The 14,337-nt window shown below is 41.3% G+C and overlaps 1 protein-coding gene across 2 annotated transcripts in view; it reads left to right on the top strand.

The window, feature by feature from the left end:
* Positions 1–14,337, top strand: part of LOC118125850 (astrotactin-2) — a 248,262-nt gene that overhangs the window by 144,716 nt on the left and 89,209 nt on the right. For both annotated transcript variants that reach the window (XM_035184886.1, XM_035184885.1), the window contains exon 11: positions 3,500–3,650. In XM_035184886.1, coding sequence (XP_035040777.1) covers positions 3,500–3,650 — 151 coding nt within the window. The remainder of the gene's footprint in view (positions 1–3,499; positions 3,651–14,337) is intronic.

The raw sequence follows: 14,337 nt of genomic DNA, 5'->3' as shown, positions 1-14,337 counted from the left end.
ATGAACCTGCACCACCAAGGAGGTAAGAGCAGCAGCCGATTAGACGTATATACCCCAGAGATGTAATTTTATGCTGATCCCTTTTGTTTTTTGCAAATTCGGCATGTGTGAATATGACACTCAAGTGCTTTTAATGTGACCTGTAATGGGAAATTTACAAAAAAATCATTAAGTATGGTTAAAGATTAAACATTTGATTGATGGGTAGTAGCGGCAGCAATAATGATATACATACATACATATAATCATATACATGAATGTGAGATAATCCTCCCCCGACTATAAAGGCCTTTGACTAAGAGGTTAATTTCCCACCCCCCTTTTTATCAGTGCTGCGTATATATTTGGCCTCAAGAAAAGCAGACATCCCCCAAATTGCTTAACTGCAACACAGTTACTCATGTGGCCAACAAAGCAGTAAATTCTAATATATTACCAGAGAGAAATTGAGAATTTGTATTAGTGCAGTGAGTATTGGGGTTTGATGGGTGAAATGAACACTACTCTGCCATCACCACATCACTCGTGTCTATTAGGGACCACAGAATATTTGTTAATCTGCTCCAAACTGAAGGTGACATTGTAATTATCTTAAAATGTGTGTGTCTTTATTCACATTCTCCAGTCGCATAGCCTCCCTCTACATATTCAAGCTATGTAGAATTTGCTGTTTTTTCTCGTCGAGTTAATTAATATCCACATTCAAATTAAAGCTCAAATCAAATGAACAACAGGCATTGTGGGAAAACGTTGGCCTTTAGGAACGCGAAGAACGAACCAGAGGACTACCTCGTGATTACTAAAAAAAAGACAAAAAACCAGAAGCTCAATAAATTAAAGTCCAGACTGATAGGTTGCTTTTGTGGGTTCTTGGTGGACATCTTATCTTTTTTATATTCACAGTGTGTGGCAGTGATTTGCTATCAAGACAGCAAAGTGCCAGGAAAGGTTTGATTTTTTTTTTTTGCAAAAGGGGGGACCGTCCCGATGGGCTGTCAGCGAGTCGTAATACTTCAGCGCTCACACAAGAAAGACCTGCCAATTACGCGCTGATGCACCATAAATCTCACATGAGAACCAACTGCTCAATACGAAGAATCCCTCGCTGCAAAGACCTGTGAGGTGTTGCGGCAGCATTCCAAATGCCGAGAACACACGGACGTACGATACGTGAATTCTGTTTTGTAATTGAAAAGGTAGATAGATGTCTGCCCACATCTACCCACAATGCATCCCTGCTCGTACTATTAAGAGCAGTTTTTTTATTGTTTTATTATCAATGCTGTGCACGTAGCATTCCTACCTTTTTGATGAATTTTAATGCTTCTTCTTTCATCTTTGCCTTCAGCCCAATGACAAGGTCACGGTATATACAGTTCTTTTCACAGAACTGTTTCACATTGAATACTGAGTCAATAAGAGTTCACTTTGCCATCTTTGCTCGTTGAAAAAACTTTGCAGGACAAATTGCTCTGTTATAGTTTATATGCAAGTTAAATGATAATAATAATACATTGTATTTATATAGCACTTTTAATCAATAAAGTTAATATAAGAAAAATGACAATTAGAAGGATGCGATGTGACAAGGAGGCCAGGCAACCATGTGGAGCTGGTCGGAAACGAGGTGGTATTCAAATTAAATGAATAAAAATAGAGCTTTGTCACATTAACACTTGAACAAATAAAAGCAGTGATATGACAATAAAAATAAATGAACAACTAAAAGAAAAGGTGAAAGAAAAACGATAAAACCACTCTAAAAACACGACATCCCGAGAAAGCCAGTCTACCGCTCGAAACCCGAGGGGTCCTGATGGCAAAAGCACGGACACCTTTAGTTTTCAACCTCGACTTCGGACTTCGCCATCAGGGCTCAACCTGAGGATCTAAGGCTGCGTGCAGAAACATAGGAAGTCAACAATTCTGTAATGTAGCTTGGGGCCTTGAAAGTGATCAGTAAAATCTATTCTAAAACGGACAGGGAGCCAATGGAGAAACGTTACTCAAGGACATTTTAATCAAATCAACAACAGCGACATCAATATGCATATTATTGGTTTCGGTGGCCCTGCTTTCAGTGTCTGCTTTGAAATGAGATTTCCACAAGCACCCGAGTACACAGAGACGAGGACACACAAACAGTCCCGATACAACAAAACCCCTCTTTGCTCGGCGGGGCATCTGTCTTCCCATCATTTGAGATCGTGTTGCTGTTTGCAGAGTCAAGTCACCCTCACACCACACTGTGGTCCCCGTGGTCCCATTGCAAGAGACATCTCTTTTGATTCCTCTGCAAAGAGAAACGCAGGGGTTGCTTTCCCCTTCCGTTCCCTCTGACAGCAGGCAGCCGAGCTGAGTGTACGGGCGTGTCTGAGCATGCCGGAGTGCACACAGCGGCTGAGCTGTACAGGATTGGTCAAACTGACATTTCTTAGAAGAAAAAAATAAATAAAGCACAAAAAATCCAGCTTTTCGGAAATGGCAGATTTCTCCTTTGTTTAGAGTGAACAGTGAAGCCTTGGAAGTGGCAGAGTGACACAGACACACATGCACGGCTCTCTATAGTTGTGAGGACTCTCATTGACATAATGCAACCCTGACCCTAATTCCTGCATAAATTTAAATTGGGTGTAAGTTAAATACATTATATTATCATGCAAATATAATAAGATACATTCACTTTGCCATGTTGCACTGTATGGTGTTTTGAAAAAAATACATCAACATCTTAATTAGATGCATTCATAAAAGGTGCAGAGCAAAATATATTAGTTAATCATTGAGTTTGTATGAATGTGTCTCTGTCTTGTTTGGTCTTCACGGTCTCTCCTTCAACATTTGGCCTTGGATTAGCTGTGAGGGTTAATGGATGGAGATTGCTGATTCCCTGTAGGCTCTCCATCAACAGACATGTCCAATTAATGCCAGGGCAGCCATTAGTCACAGACATGACCTACCATGAACTGATATGAACTCCTACATGCATCACTCCATTCTCCGGAGCCTGACACAGCACAACACATAAGCCCCAGGGTACATCAGTGTTACACTTCTTCTTCTTTTTTTTTTTAAGGTTATTGACATTTGCTTCCACGCTGCCTGTCACAAAATACAGCTGAGGCACACAGAGCAAACTTGCCATGTAAAAAAAAATTTAAATAACTGTATTCAATAACAATAAACTGCTCGTTAAAATGTTTCCCTGTATTTATTCATTAGCATATAACTCTTATTAAAAAAACATGAGGTGGAAACTTTAAGGTATAGTCATTCTTTGCTGGTGGAAAGGTGAAAGCCATTAAAAGCCACACATTTCTTGCATTACCCGCAAGCATGAATAACTTTTAAATTGCACCAGAAACAGAAAACGTTGTGAGACACTGGGATTGTGTTCAGCTGCTCAAACACACATTTCCACTTGTCGGTACTTGTACCACTATGTTCCTATTTCTGTAGTTTTCATGTCTCTAACCTTTTCTTTCCTGCACCTTTTCAGGGAAGAGGCCATGATGTCCACTTACTTTGAGACAGTCGACGACCTACTGGCATCTTTCGGGCCCGTGCGTGACTGCTCCAAGGAGAACGGTGGCTGCAAAAAGAACTTCAAGTGCATCGCTGACCGACAGCTGGACTCATCCGGGTGCATGGTAAGTGTTCCGGTTTTGTTTCCAGGTGACACCAACAAGTTGCCGTTCATGTGATCGTACAGTATTTTGTAATATTTGATAAAATATAATTCACTTTTGTCAGTTAAAAGGAACCGGGTTTTTAAAAACATATCGTGGTTTAACGTGACAGTATAATGTCATTGTACAGTCATTACATTGCGAGTGTGTGCGGTGATGGGGTCCCTGTGTGCATGTGACTTAGTGAGAGATGTGCTTGTCGTGGACAGACCTGCTGATAACAGGCCCGGTTGTTCCACTCAGGGCTGCTGTCAGCTGAACAAGTGTTGAGCTGCAGCTAACTAGCTAGTGGGTGTTGACAGCACATTTTCTGAGGGACAGCGGGACCACACTGGTAATGCTGGAGCCGGGCCATCAGTCCGACTGGACACGCACACGAGCCACAGATGTGCTGCCGTGGTCCCGCTAGCGGTCGAGCTTGTTATGTTCCGTGTATTTTACCCCTGACTGTGAACCGACGGATTTCTCATCGGTGTGGGAAACATTGGGATATTCAGGTTAGGTTAGGGATCAGGTTAGAAAATAAATGATTACATAAAAAATACCAAGTTAAACTATTCAAGTTAAGTTGTGGAAATAATGACCAGTGCTTGAAGTGTATAGAAGTGATATATGAGAAACATTTTAAAAAATCATTTGCATAATCACCACTTTTATGTATTTTTTGGGGGGGGGGCAGGGTTTCTTCTCCCAAGATGAACGCCGCTCATTAAATTTTCATGCCATCTGCTGTATCCTATCTTGGCTTTTGTGATGTTTCCAACCAATCCATAATATTTTATGTGCCGTTTGCAGCCATAATTACTGTGGTTTAGTGTCATGCACTTTGTGTTCATATGGACGCGATGGGCATCGTGGGGCCTCGCGCTGTTGTAGTCCGCGCTCCGGTGTTGATCGTGCACAAGCTAAACCTTCTTTAAGGCTTTAGTCTGGTTTAGTTATATGTCAAATCAAATCAAATTGTATTAGTATAGCCCGTGTTCACAAATCACAATTTGTCTCATAGGGCTTAACAAGGTGCGACATCTTCTGTCTTACTGTCATTAACCTTAGAAACCTCAGAGAGAGCCACATGTGAGGGATCCCTCTCCCAGGACAGACAGAAGTGCAATAGGTGCACCATGAACTAATATAACATCTTACCCATTTGAAACTAAAGGAAAACGCAGTAGTTGCTTTTTGACGTGTACTTTGGCCTCTCATGTCCCCTCCACTTACATGGAGGGGGAGGGATTCATGACCTATACTGCAGCCAGCCACTAGGTGGCGATTGAGATGCTGTGGCTTCACTTTTCTAATCTGTATATACAGTCAACGTTAATGACTTTGAGAACATTTTCCAATGACAGCAACCAAATGGAAGGTTTGCTGCTAATAACATCGCTGATATGCTACTTTGTCACATTTACATGCAACTGTCATGTGTAGAAAACACACATTTAACACATGACTGATGGAGCTGTCCCCTTTGATTTGATTAACTAGATGTAACTTTGTAAAGAAACAGTGCGAAATATAGTTGTCTGGCAGGGTGACCAGAAACTTGTGATGCCAGGTTTTTGACAGCGTGAGGCGGGCCCGTGTCGTAAAGTAATTAAATTGATGAGCCATCTCAATTGCTGGAGGATGGTTTGCAGAGTCATTAAGAGCTCGGACGGGGCTATAAATCGACTGGTCTTTCCACTGTTTGTCTCGACCAAAGACAAACCCCCATACAAGGATTTTCTTGTCTTCCTCTCTTCTTCTTCGGCTTTTGACTCGAGAAAATGACCCTTTCTCCTCCACCAAACATTTATATTACCAGTGTTCATGAAAACCTCAGGAACTCTCCCTACACTTGTGACACACTGTTATTATAGAGTCGGTAGTTTTGCATTGGCACTGATCACAAATGACGAATAACGCAGCGTTCTTTGTGACACTGTCATTTAGGTGTAATGTGTACCATTACTGCCGGACAGGGCCCCGTGTAGGAGAAGCTAAATACATCCATTATGCATGTAATATGTTCAGCAAGACCTTTTTTATACTCACGTCTACACGGGTCAAGTTATTCTGACTTTGCCCTCTGCAAATTCATCCTCCACGATTTGCCACCCACTGTGTTACCATGACGAAACTCAATATTAATAAACCTGAACCATCTTCCCCGTCATTTGTCAGAGCCCAGACAATTTCCACCCTTCACATATTCGGTAGCTTCCGGCTGTTCTTCATATTTTAGGTTTTTACATTTATGTAGTGGTAATTGCCTCTTGCCCCAAGCAATGTGACATTTTGAATAATATCCATCACACTGGTACAGATAACATGATAAAATGTTATAATAACCCTCCGTCTCTGCATTTGTTTGATGGTCCTCTGCACCTGCGATATGGATTTTTTTTTAAAAATGCCTAATCAGCGAAGGTTCAGTGTCACTCTTTCCGTAGTTTCACATAAACTCATTTATGTCCTTACATTTTAATAGTTGTAAAAGAATATTGACTTCTCATATTTAGTTGCATTTACACAGGACGCTTTGAAACTTCCTCAACAATTTTGTCAATGCAATATTTAAGTATATATTGTGTATTGATAATTGGAATCACATATGTTGGAATCGTTGACCGAATTGATGTGCTACCATCATAAACTAATGGTTTCCACAGGGTTTTTAAAAAGTGTCAGAAAAGTATAATAATCAATAATCTGAAATTTTCATTAAACACTACTTATGTCGTGCTTATTTGTTTTAAGATCAATGTTGTGGCAGTATGCATAGTTTGTAATATCTCGGTGTGCTGTAGTTATTTCTCAAAGATACAGATAGTATAAAACTACAAACACGACCAATAGTAAACTGATTACTACAAATATCTTGTTCAGAATGTGTCGCAGTTCTCTTGACTGTAGGAAAGACTATGGATACTTTCTCTCTGCCTGTATTATTCTATACTCAGCCACTTCACCTTATCTTCACCTTAAATTATGTGGATGTGCAAGTAACACTGGGACTTAGATATTCATTCGTATCTCTCATGCTTGTCATAGGTCTTAAATTGTATTTATTATGGTCTTAAAAATGTCTTAAATTCAACATATTGAAACCGGCAGAAAGCCTGAAAAAATTATGTATTGTGTTAGTCTAAATATATCATGTTAGCTTATATACATTATGCATATTTTGGTATATTTTATATTCATTCATTTACTGTAACAGTAATAAGGGTGGTCACACTAATGTTTTATGCATTTGCACAATGGTAGGATTTGCATCTATACAGGTCTGGAGAGTGCATTCAACTAGTTGCTTCTCTGAGTATGATAATAAAATATTAATAAATTCTAATAAGAATCATCGGTGGGAGGTGGTGGACAGTGGAAGGACCATGTGTAAAATATGAATGGGTACATGCTAATAAGGCTGTGGATTGTTTGTCAGAAACTGCCCCAAGTCCCTGAATGCATCACGGCGAGTCATTAACTGACTAACACACACATGCATATGAGTTCTGACAAGAGGACAGTTCGCACAGCCAACCATCAGCATGCATGTAGACCCATATTAAAGACCTGTCAGGAAAAAACACTTTTAATAAAGCAAAGAAAATGCAAAGTAGAGATAATGCATACATATTAATGTCCTCTGCCTCGTTCAAGCTTCTCTTTCCTCCGGACCTCACTTAAGCGGCTGTAGCCAGCCTGGAAACATTTAGCATCAACTCACACTTCCATAAAGTATAAATGTCTCATGAAATATTAATATGGGATGATTCAGAACAGTCTCATGGCTCCGTGTGCGGCTGATTAATACACAGACAAAAATACTGACAAAGCCCCGTAGTGTTCAAAGATGAACCCAGAGGATCGTAGACACAGTCGTATTATTTTCCCACTCTGACTCCTTTGGATTGATGTTGTTTTAACCGCCCGTAACAGAGGGGGTGCGAACACAGAGCGCTGACATGCCACACTGAAGGGCTTCGGAAAAATCTTTGTCGGAGTCAGTCCCCCGAGGTTGTCTACTGCTCTTAAGACAGTTAACATGCATTTGCAATTAATTATATTCCAGTCAGAGCCGGTGTTGAAATGTTGGAGACGCTGCATTACATATTTTTTTTGGTCCGCGTTCCCCTCACCGCTGCTGCCGAGGTAGAGAGACGATGACAGATGGTTTATTCTGGTGCTCGGCAACCTCGGCTTATAACAGCAGCTGTTGTAAGCGCAGGTTAGCGATTTTAGACAGGTAATGTGTTTTGTTTTTTTATGCTGCCGCGTTCCTTTTTCATCACTTGGCTCATCAAACAGTGTATGGTTATATTGTACAGTATTTCACAGATGTACTGTGCAATACTTTACATCCTTATGCTCTTTACGTTGCAGCCTGCACTGCTCTTTCCATGATCACAGTCACCCTTCCCCCCCCTGTGTGAAAAAGATGGTGATTACAGGAAATGTCTCCCCACAAATGGTTATGATTCAATTTCAAGAGAGGAAACAGAAAGCAATGATGTCTTCAGTAAGTCCTGAGATGACACCTGAATGTCCCAGAATACACCATATACAGGATAAATGCACAGTTACAACTTTAAACCTCGTGTGGGAGTTTGAAATGTCAGATTATAGCGTCTTAAAATCTTCATATCGATAAGAGTGGTTGTTTTTCTATTCATCCATCCATCCATCCATTATCTTTGCCACTTATCCTTCGGGAGTCGCACGAGGACACTGGAGCCAATCTCACTGTAAAGGAATTGTTTACTATCCTCACGCATTACATCCGCACAACACCATTAAGGGAATGGAGCCTGTCTCCATTCCACACATACTCCCTTCTCTCTGCACGCTGCACAAGGTCAGGTTATAGATAAAGGGCCAACCAGCAGTACATTGTAGTGTCTACGTTGAGTGACTTTAATACCTTATTCAAATACCCCAGACAGAGAGGCACCAGCTCTTTTCTGCATTACCTCAGCAACAAGACGTAAGGACACAACTTGATTTAGGAATGCATAGTTTAATTATCCAATACGATGCAAACACCTACACGTAACATAGAGACTCACAGCAATTCTAGCCTCTCGCTGATGTGCCGTTGGAACGGGTGACGCAAAGGCGAGGGAGATAAATCTGGATGCTGAGGAAGACGTCTTCAGACTTGGGGGTGACAACAGCTCATGTTACTCTGTTAACGTTGCTGTTGTTTCATCCCGGGTCTCTGAGGTACCTCGAGCTTGCATTAAACCCCTTCTGCGTACGACATGAGCTGCTGCCTGAGTTCTGCGTTCACCAGCTTCCAGAGAACCTCCATCACACTCACTGCCCTGGTGAGATCACCTGGGCTAACATAGAGACAAGCAACCATTCACATTCATACCTATTTACCTATAGAGTCTCCAGTGAACCTAACCCCAGTGTTCATGTCTTGTGGGAGGAAGCTCGAGAAAACCCACACAGACACAGAGAACATGTAAACTCCACACTGAAAGGTGGGATTTGATGGTGCTCACCACTCCACCACTGTGCCGCCACAAAGGTGTTCCTAGGATCACTTTTGAACATGTGGAAAACTGAAATCCTCCAAATTTAACGGTCAAATGGATCATTTGCCCCTTTATATCCGGATATCGTATGGTATCAAAAATATAGGAACAATAATAAACAGTCATGGTTTATTTAGATTTAGGCACCAAAACCATTTGTTTCATTCTGGAAAAGATCGTGGTTTGGGTTTAAATTCTACTTCCTTAATGTTAGAGAACCTCTGTGGTTATCGTTTCAATAATAAAAATGCTTTTATTGTATTGGTGTTGAATGCAAACTCTACAAACAAAACATTGTATTCGCCTCTTTTGATTAGTATCAACCGTGTTAGTGCGGCGGCGAGCAGGAAACTTTATTGGCAGATCTGTGCTGCGTGAACAGCAACAATCTCGCCTTTAGCCAGCGGTGTCGCATTCTAGTTGAACCTGTGGTCAATGTACCATGTCATGCGCTGCGTCTGTGTGTGAAAGGGGGTAATACTGATGCACTCTGTGAACTCTCCCGGGGCTGCTTGGTGAAGCTCAGAACTCTGTAAACATGGCTTTCCCTGGCCGCTTGCCATTTTTTAAAGTTTAAGTTTGACAACTGCAGCGCATTGTGGTTTCTGTGCTTTTGGGGAATGGTGGAATGTTTCTTTTTTTTTCTTTTTTTCCTTTATGGCACATTGTTGTATCCAGCTACAGTATCTGTCTTCCTAATGGAAGCACTGAGAGGCTGAGCAGATGGTAGGATATTAGTAGCATATCTTTCATCACTTGATGTCCCTTTTGGGATCTGGTAAAGTTGTTTGGAAGCTGTCTTGGCAAAAGATGTATTTTTAAACTTCAGACCCCACCCGGAAGTTTAATTTTGGCCTGTCAAATTCAGATGGCTTGTAACGGCGTGGCGAAGACGGATATTGTTGCCTCCCATCTCATTTTTTAAGGAGCTTGTGTGGCGCTGTCTCTGTTTGCACGAGTTTATTAAAATGTGCGGCACACTCCGAAAGTCAGGAAGTAAATGATGAGTTGTCAGCACGGAGCCAGGTTTCTGCTTGGTTGCCTCTGGTTTGCATAAAGAGTCAGGAGGGAGAAAAAAAATGGCAACTCCGCCCCAAACTAAAGTTTTGTTCATCCGCTTATCCCACTGTACCCACCGTCCGCTGCTCATCCCCACAGTCCTGTTTTCCTGGCAGCCGAGCATCACGGCTCCCCCTGCTCCGCTGCACAGCACACTGCCATCATTACCACTGCATTTCAATGCTTTATGGTTTTAAAGCAAAATGCATCGTAATAATTATTTCATCCTTTCAGTCCGACACTGTTGGTTAAATGCTGAATCAAGTGAGTCATTGAATGTACCACTGGGGTCTGCGTTCCACTGCTCCACTCAGGGTGGGGATTAAGATCAGTGCACAGCGGAGTACAGTTGTGACAAGACTGAAGAGGGAAATAGCAAAAATTTGCTGAATTAGAGTAACACCAAAAATATGTAATATTGTCAATGGAGATGTATTCAGTATATTAATATAATCTAATTAGAACATGTCTCTGATTATCCAGAGCTTTTGAATGGGCGATATTATAAATTACTATCATCTAATTTCAGGGGACACACTCCCCCGTGATGAATCCAATATTTGACAAGATAAGTTTTTGGAATTGGAATCCGTTTCAGTCCATTTCACAGAACAAAGTAAACCTCAAGTGGATTGAAAGAGAATATTGAATCTCTCAGGCTTTATTCCAACGAACAGGTTGAGAAGATTTCTGTTTGAATTTCCTTTCTCTTCTAATAATGTCATACATGTAGATGGAGTGTTGGCATAAAACACAGATAATATCTGTTCAGATATTTTCAGAGTTCAAGAGAAGCAAAAACATATATTGCTAATTTAATACAGTAAGTTACAGTTCAGTGCTCTTTTACTAATAAACCAATCATATCTGAAGAAGCTGTCTTTTATATAACTTTGTTTTCTGTATCTCTGCCTCAGAGGCAGAACGAGAAAATCCACCAACTTTCGGTTAATTAGTAAACATGTTAACTTTAACTGAATCTAAAAAGTGTGTCTATTACGAGTGTTTGTATTTTTCTATATTTTCTCCCCCCCGACGTAAACAAAGATAACTCGTCGCTAACAGACCGTGTCTCCGCTGTCTCCATCATCAAAGGCAGCAAATAACAGTGGTTCTCAAAGCCTCGGGCGATCAAGCTGAGCCGAGAGCCGCACAAGTCTGGTGGAGTCGCGGGACAAAGCGATCCTTTACTCTCACTGTCATCTGGCATGTTGTCACCGCTGAAAGAAAAAAAAGAAGGGAGGATGACAAATAAAGACAAAATGGCCTGTAAACAAAGTCGGTCCCCAGAGCGTCGAGCTGACTCACCCTGATTAAGCCGGTCACGTACAGGACACGCGCAGATTCTCACTGTGAAGACGACGGCTCCATATGACACCAGAGAGTGACGAGGCCCGTGCGAAACAAGGCACTTTGTCTTTTATGCATATTCATCCACATATACAGAATGTTCCCATGTAGGAGCCATTTTCACAATGAATAAATAAAGGGGATAAAAAAAAAATCAAAAAGGACAAACTAAATCGGCCTTAAATGGCAAAGTCTATTTCTGCCTTTGGCCAACACCGATCCCCCAAATAGCTCTGTGGCGACCGTGTGTTTTCTGACTGGGGATTAAATATAAATTCTCAGGAATATGAGGAACAAACAGCTGGGGACCGGATTGCACCCTCACAAGTTGTGTTTTTGCTCTCGCAGCAATAAAACCGTTGTGCCTAATTTAACCCGTTTGAACAGCAGTGGAGCTGCAGGGTGTGCGTCTCTGCCACCTCTAAACCAGATTAGGCTGTCAAATATACTTTTAGAGTATTAGATTTTTTTTTTTTAACCCCGTTGCCTGTCAGTGTGATTTAGAGCTTGGCTGTATTTTTTTTTATTTTTTATATGTGAGATGTTTTGTGTCTCAGCACAGACGTCTTCATTAAGAAAGTCTTAAAGAAATCAAGGGAAATGTTTATGTATCATCTTTGTTTCTAAAGTCTTCACTCTTTACATCATCTCCACGGCCGTGCTGTTATTTTCCATGGTTGCAGTTGTGAAAATATATAAATCCTTGATCGCCCCTTCCTCGCTATCCTATCTTCTTTTTTTTTAACAGCTGTTCATATGAACATCCAACATCTTAACCTTGACAAGATTATTAAGAGACGGAGTTCCCGATACATCATTATGCTCACTTCCTGATTAAAGCTGAGGGCACTAATGGGTTATTAGCAAAACGAACAGCATCCGTTCAGATGTGTGAACTTTAATTTGTAGGGGGTGATCTATGTGCACCCTGTAATGTGCAGGGAGATCTATGTGCAGTTTCATTTGATGCATTTCATTTTTTTTTTCTTCTTTCATTTCTTCAAACCCGCTTACCTCGTACTTTGAATCCCTCACGTATGCTTAAAGAGTGAAATACCATCACTCTGGTTCTTAATGGTTTCATAAATTTCTCATTTTTAACAGAATATGTAATATGTAAAGTCGACCCTCTGTGTTTTGTCACGTGCATATTCAGGGATGCCTCAGATATAACAGAGACAAAAAAAATGACAAGTAAATACCCGCTCCGTCACGTTTTATCTCTTAGTTGAAGCTATTAATTATATGTGATTGATCTTGTAAGCGCACAAACACACACCCACACTTTGGTGTAATGTTTGTTTTTGTATTCGTTTTCAATGAGTGATCAGCTGACAAGGAGTTAATTACAGTGATAATTATAATTATAACAGCATCTCACTCAGTAAAGTTTTGTGTCTTGAACATGTGTAGCAGATCTCTCGGCCCCGCTCTCGTCTCGCTGCCGCGGCGGAGGCACGACGGGGGGGACTGACTGAAATGAATTTATCTGAAATGCAAATCCTCCCCCCTCCTCAGCACCTTGTGTCTTCGGAGAGTTGTCGTAACAGAGCCGAGCGAGTAGCCGGTGGGCCGCGCTAATGGCTAACCTTAAGTCCCTCCATTCAGCCGGCTGAGTGCTGCATGACAATTCTGAATTACCGACAGCTATTCACACGCCTCCACCTCGGCGTGATGAATGGCCCCAATCTCTTTCTGGCGAGGGGGTTAGCATTACATTCATGAGATACAGTTATTGTATCTGAGACTGGAGAGCTGTTCCAGTGAATGTTGAACATATGGGGGCTTTTGTCCGAAACACACGTGTGAACAATGCGTAATGGCTACGGCACATTTATCATTCTTCCTCCTCAGCGTTTGGCAGCGTTACTCCTCGGAGATCAAGAATGCCATCCATCAATTTGTTTTCTAAAATCTTGACATTTCTGCGCCGAAGGCCGAGCCGAGGTGATCTTACAGCCTTTGTGTGTGGTGAGAGAGATCGTGATGTGATAACGTGATTGTTCCATTATGAGAAGACCAAACACATCTCATACTTAGAAACAACGAGTTCAGTCACCACTGGTGGATGTTGATAGAGCCGGATTGTAAATCACAATGTCGGGCTGGGGGGCGGAGGGGTAGTGACATCCTTGAGGCAGGAATTAAATGTAGAAAAGTCTATAAATTAACAGCTGAGACGAGCGTGAGGGTCTTCCAAATGTCAAAGTACATAATTTAACAAGATTAAGGGACGTCATCAGCTCATTTTCCTGCTTTCTCTCTCTCCAGCGTGTTCCCTGTTCCCTGCATTAAAATCTTGAGCTTGATGTTTTTGGAAAATAGGCCGGAAAATGATAACCCGAGAACAGCTGACGCTCTGGGGAGCAACAGAGGCTTTGGAGTTTTCACATTTATCAGTGGTTTCCTTCCCCAAACAGTTTCATATTTTATTGTTGATGAGATGCTACAAAAACAAAAAACGTAGAGAACATAAGGAAGCTGCTCTAGATAAGTTTTAAACACTCGGTGACAGATGTTGTCAAATGAATTATAGACAGTTATTTGGTAGAAAATCTTGGTAACTAAAATTTTTCAAAGTTTCTTTTAAGTCCTGTAAGTTTAAAAGTTCTGATTGAGGAAAATCTCAATTTGTTTCCTGCAGATCTCCGGCATCGTCGGAAAACAAAATGTTCTGACATTAAGCATGTGTCAGATTTGTCTGCTGTTACAGG

This window comes from Hippoglossus stenolepis, chromosome 18 (genome assembly GCF_022539355.2).
Source record: "Hippoglossus stenolepis isolate QCI-W04-F060 chromosome 18, HSTE1.2, whole genome shotgun sequence".
In the NCBI taxonomy this organism is placed as follows: Eukaryota; Metazoa; Chordata; class Actinopteri; order Pleuronectiformes; family Pleuronectidae; genus Hippoglossus; species Hippoglossus stenolepis.
This window is presented reverse-complemented; position numbering and strand designations above follow the sequence as displayed.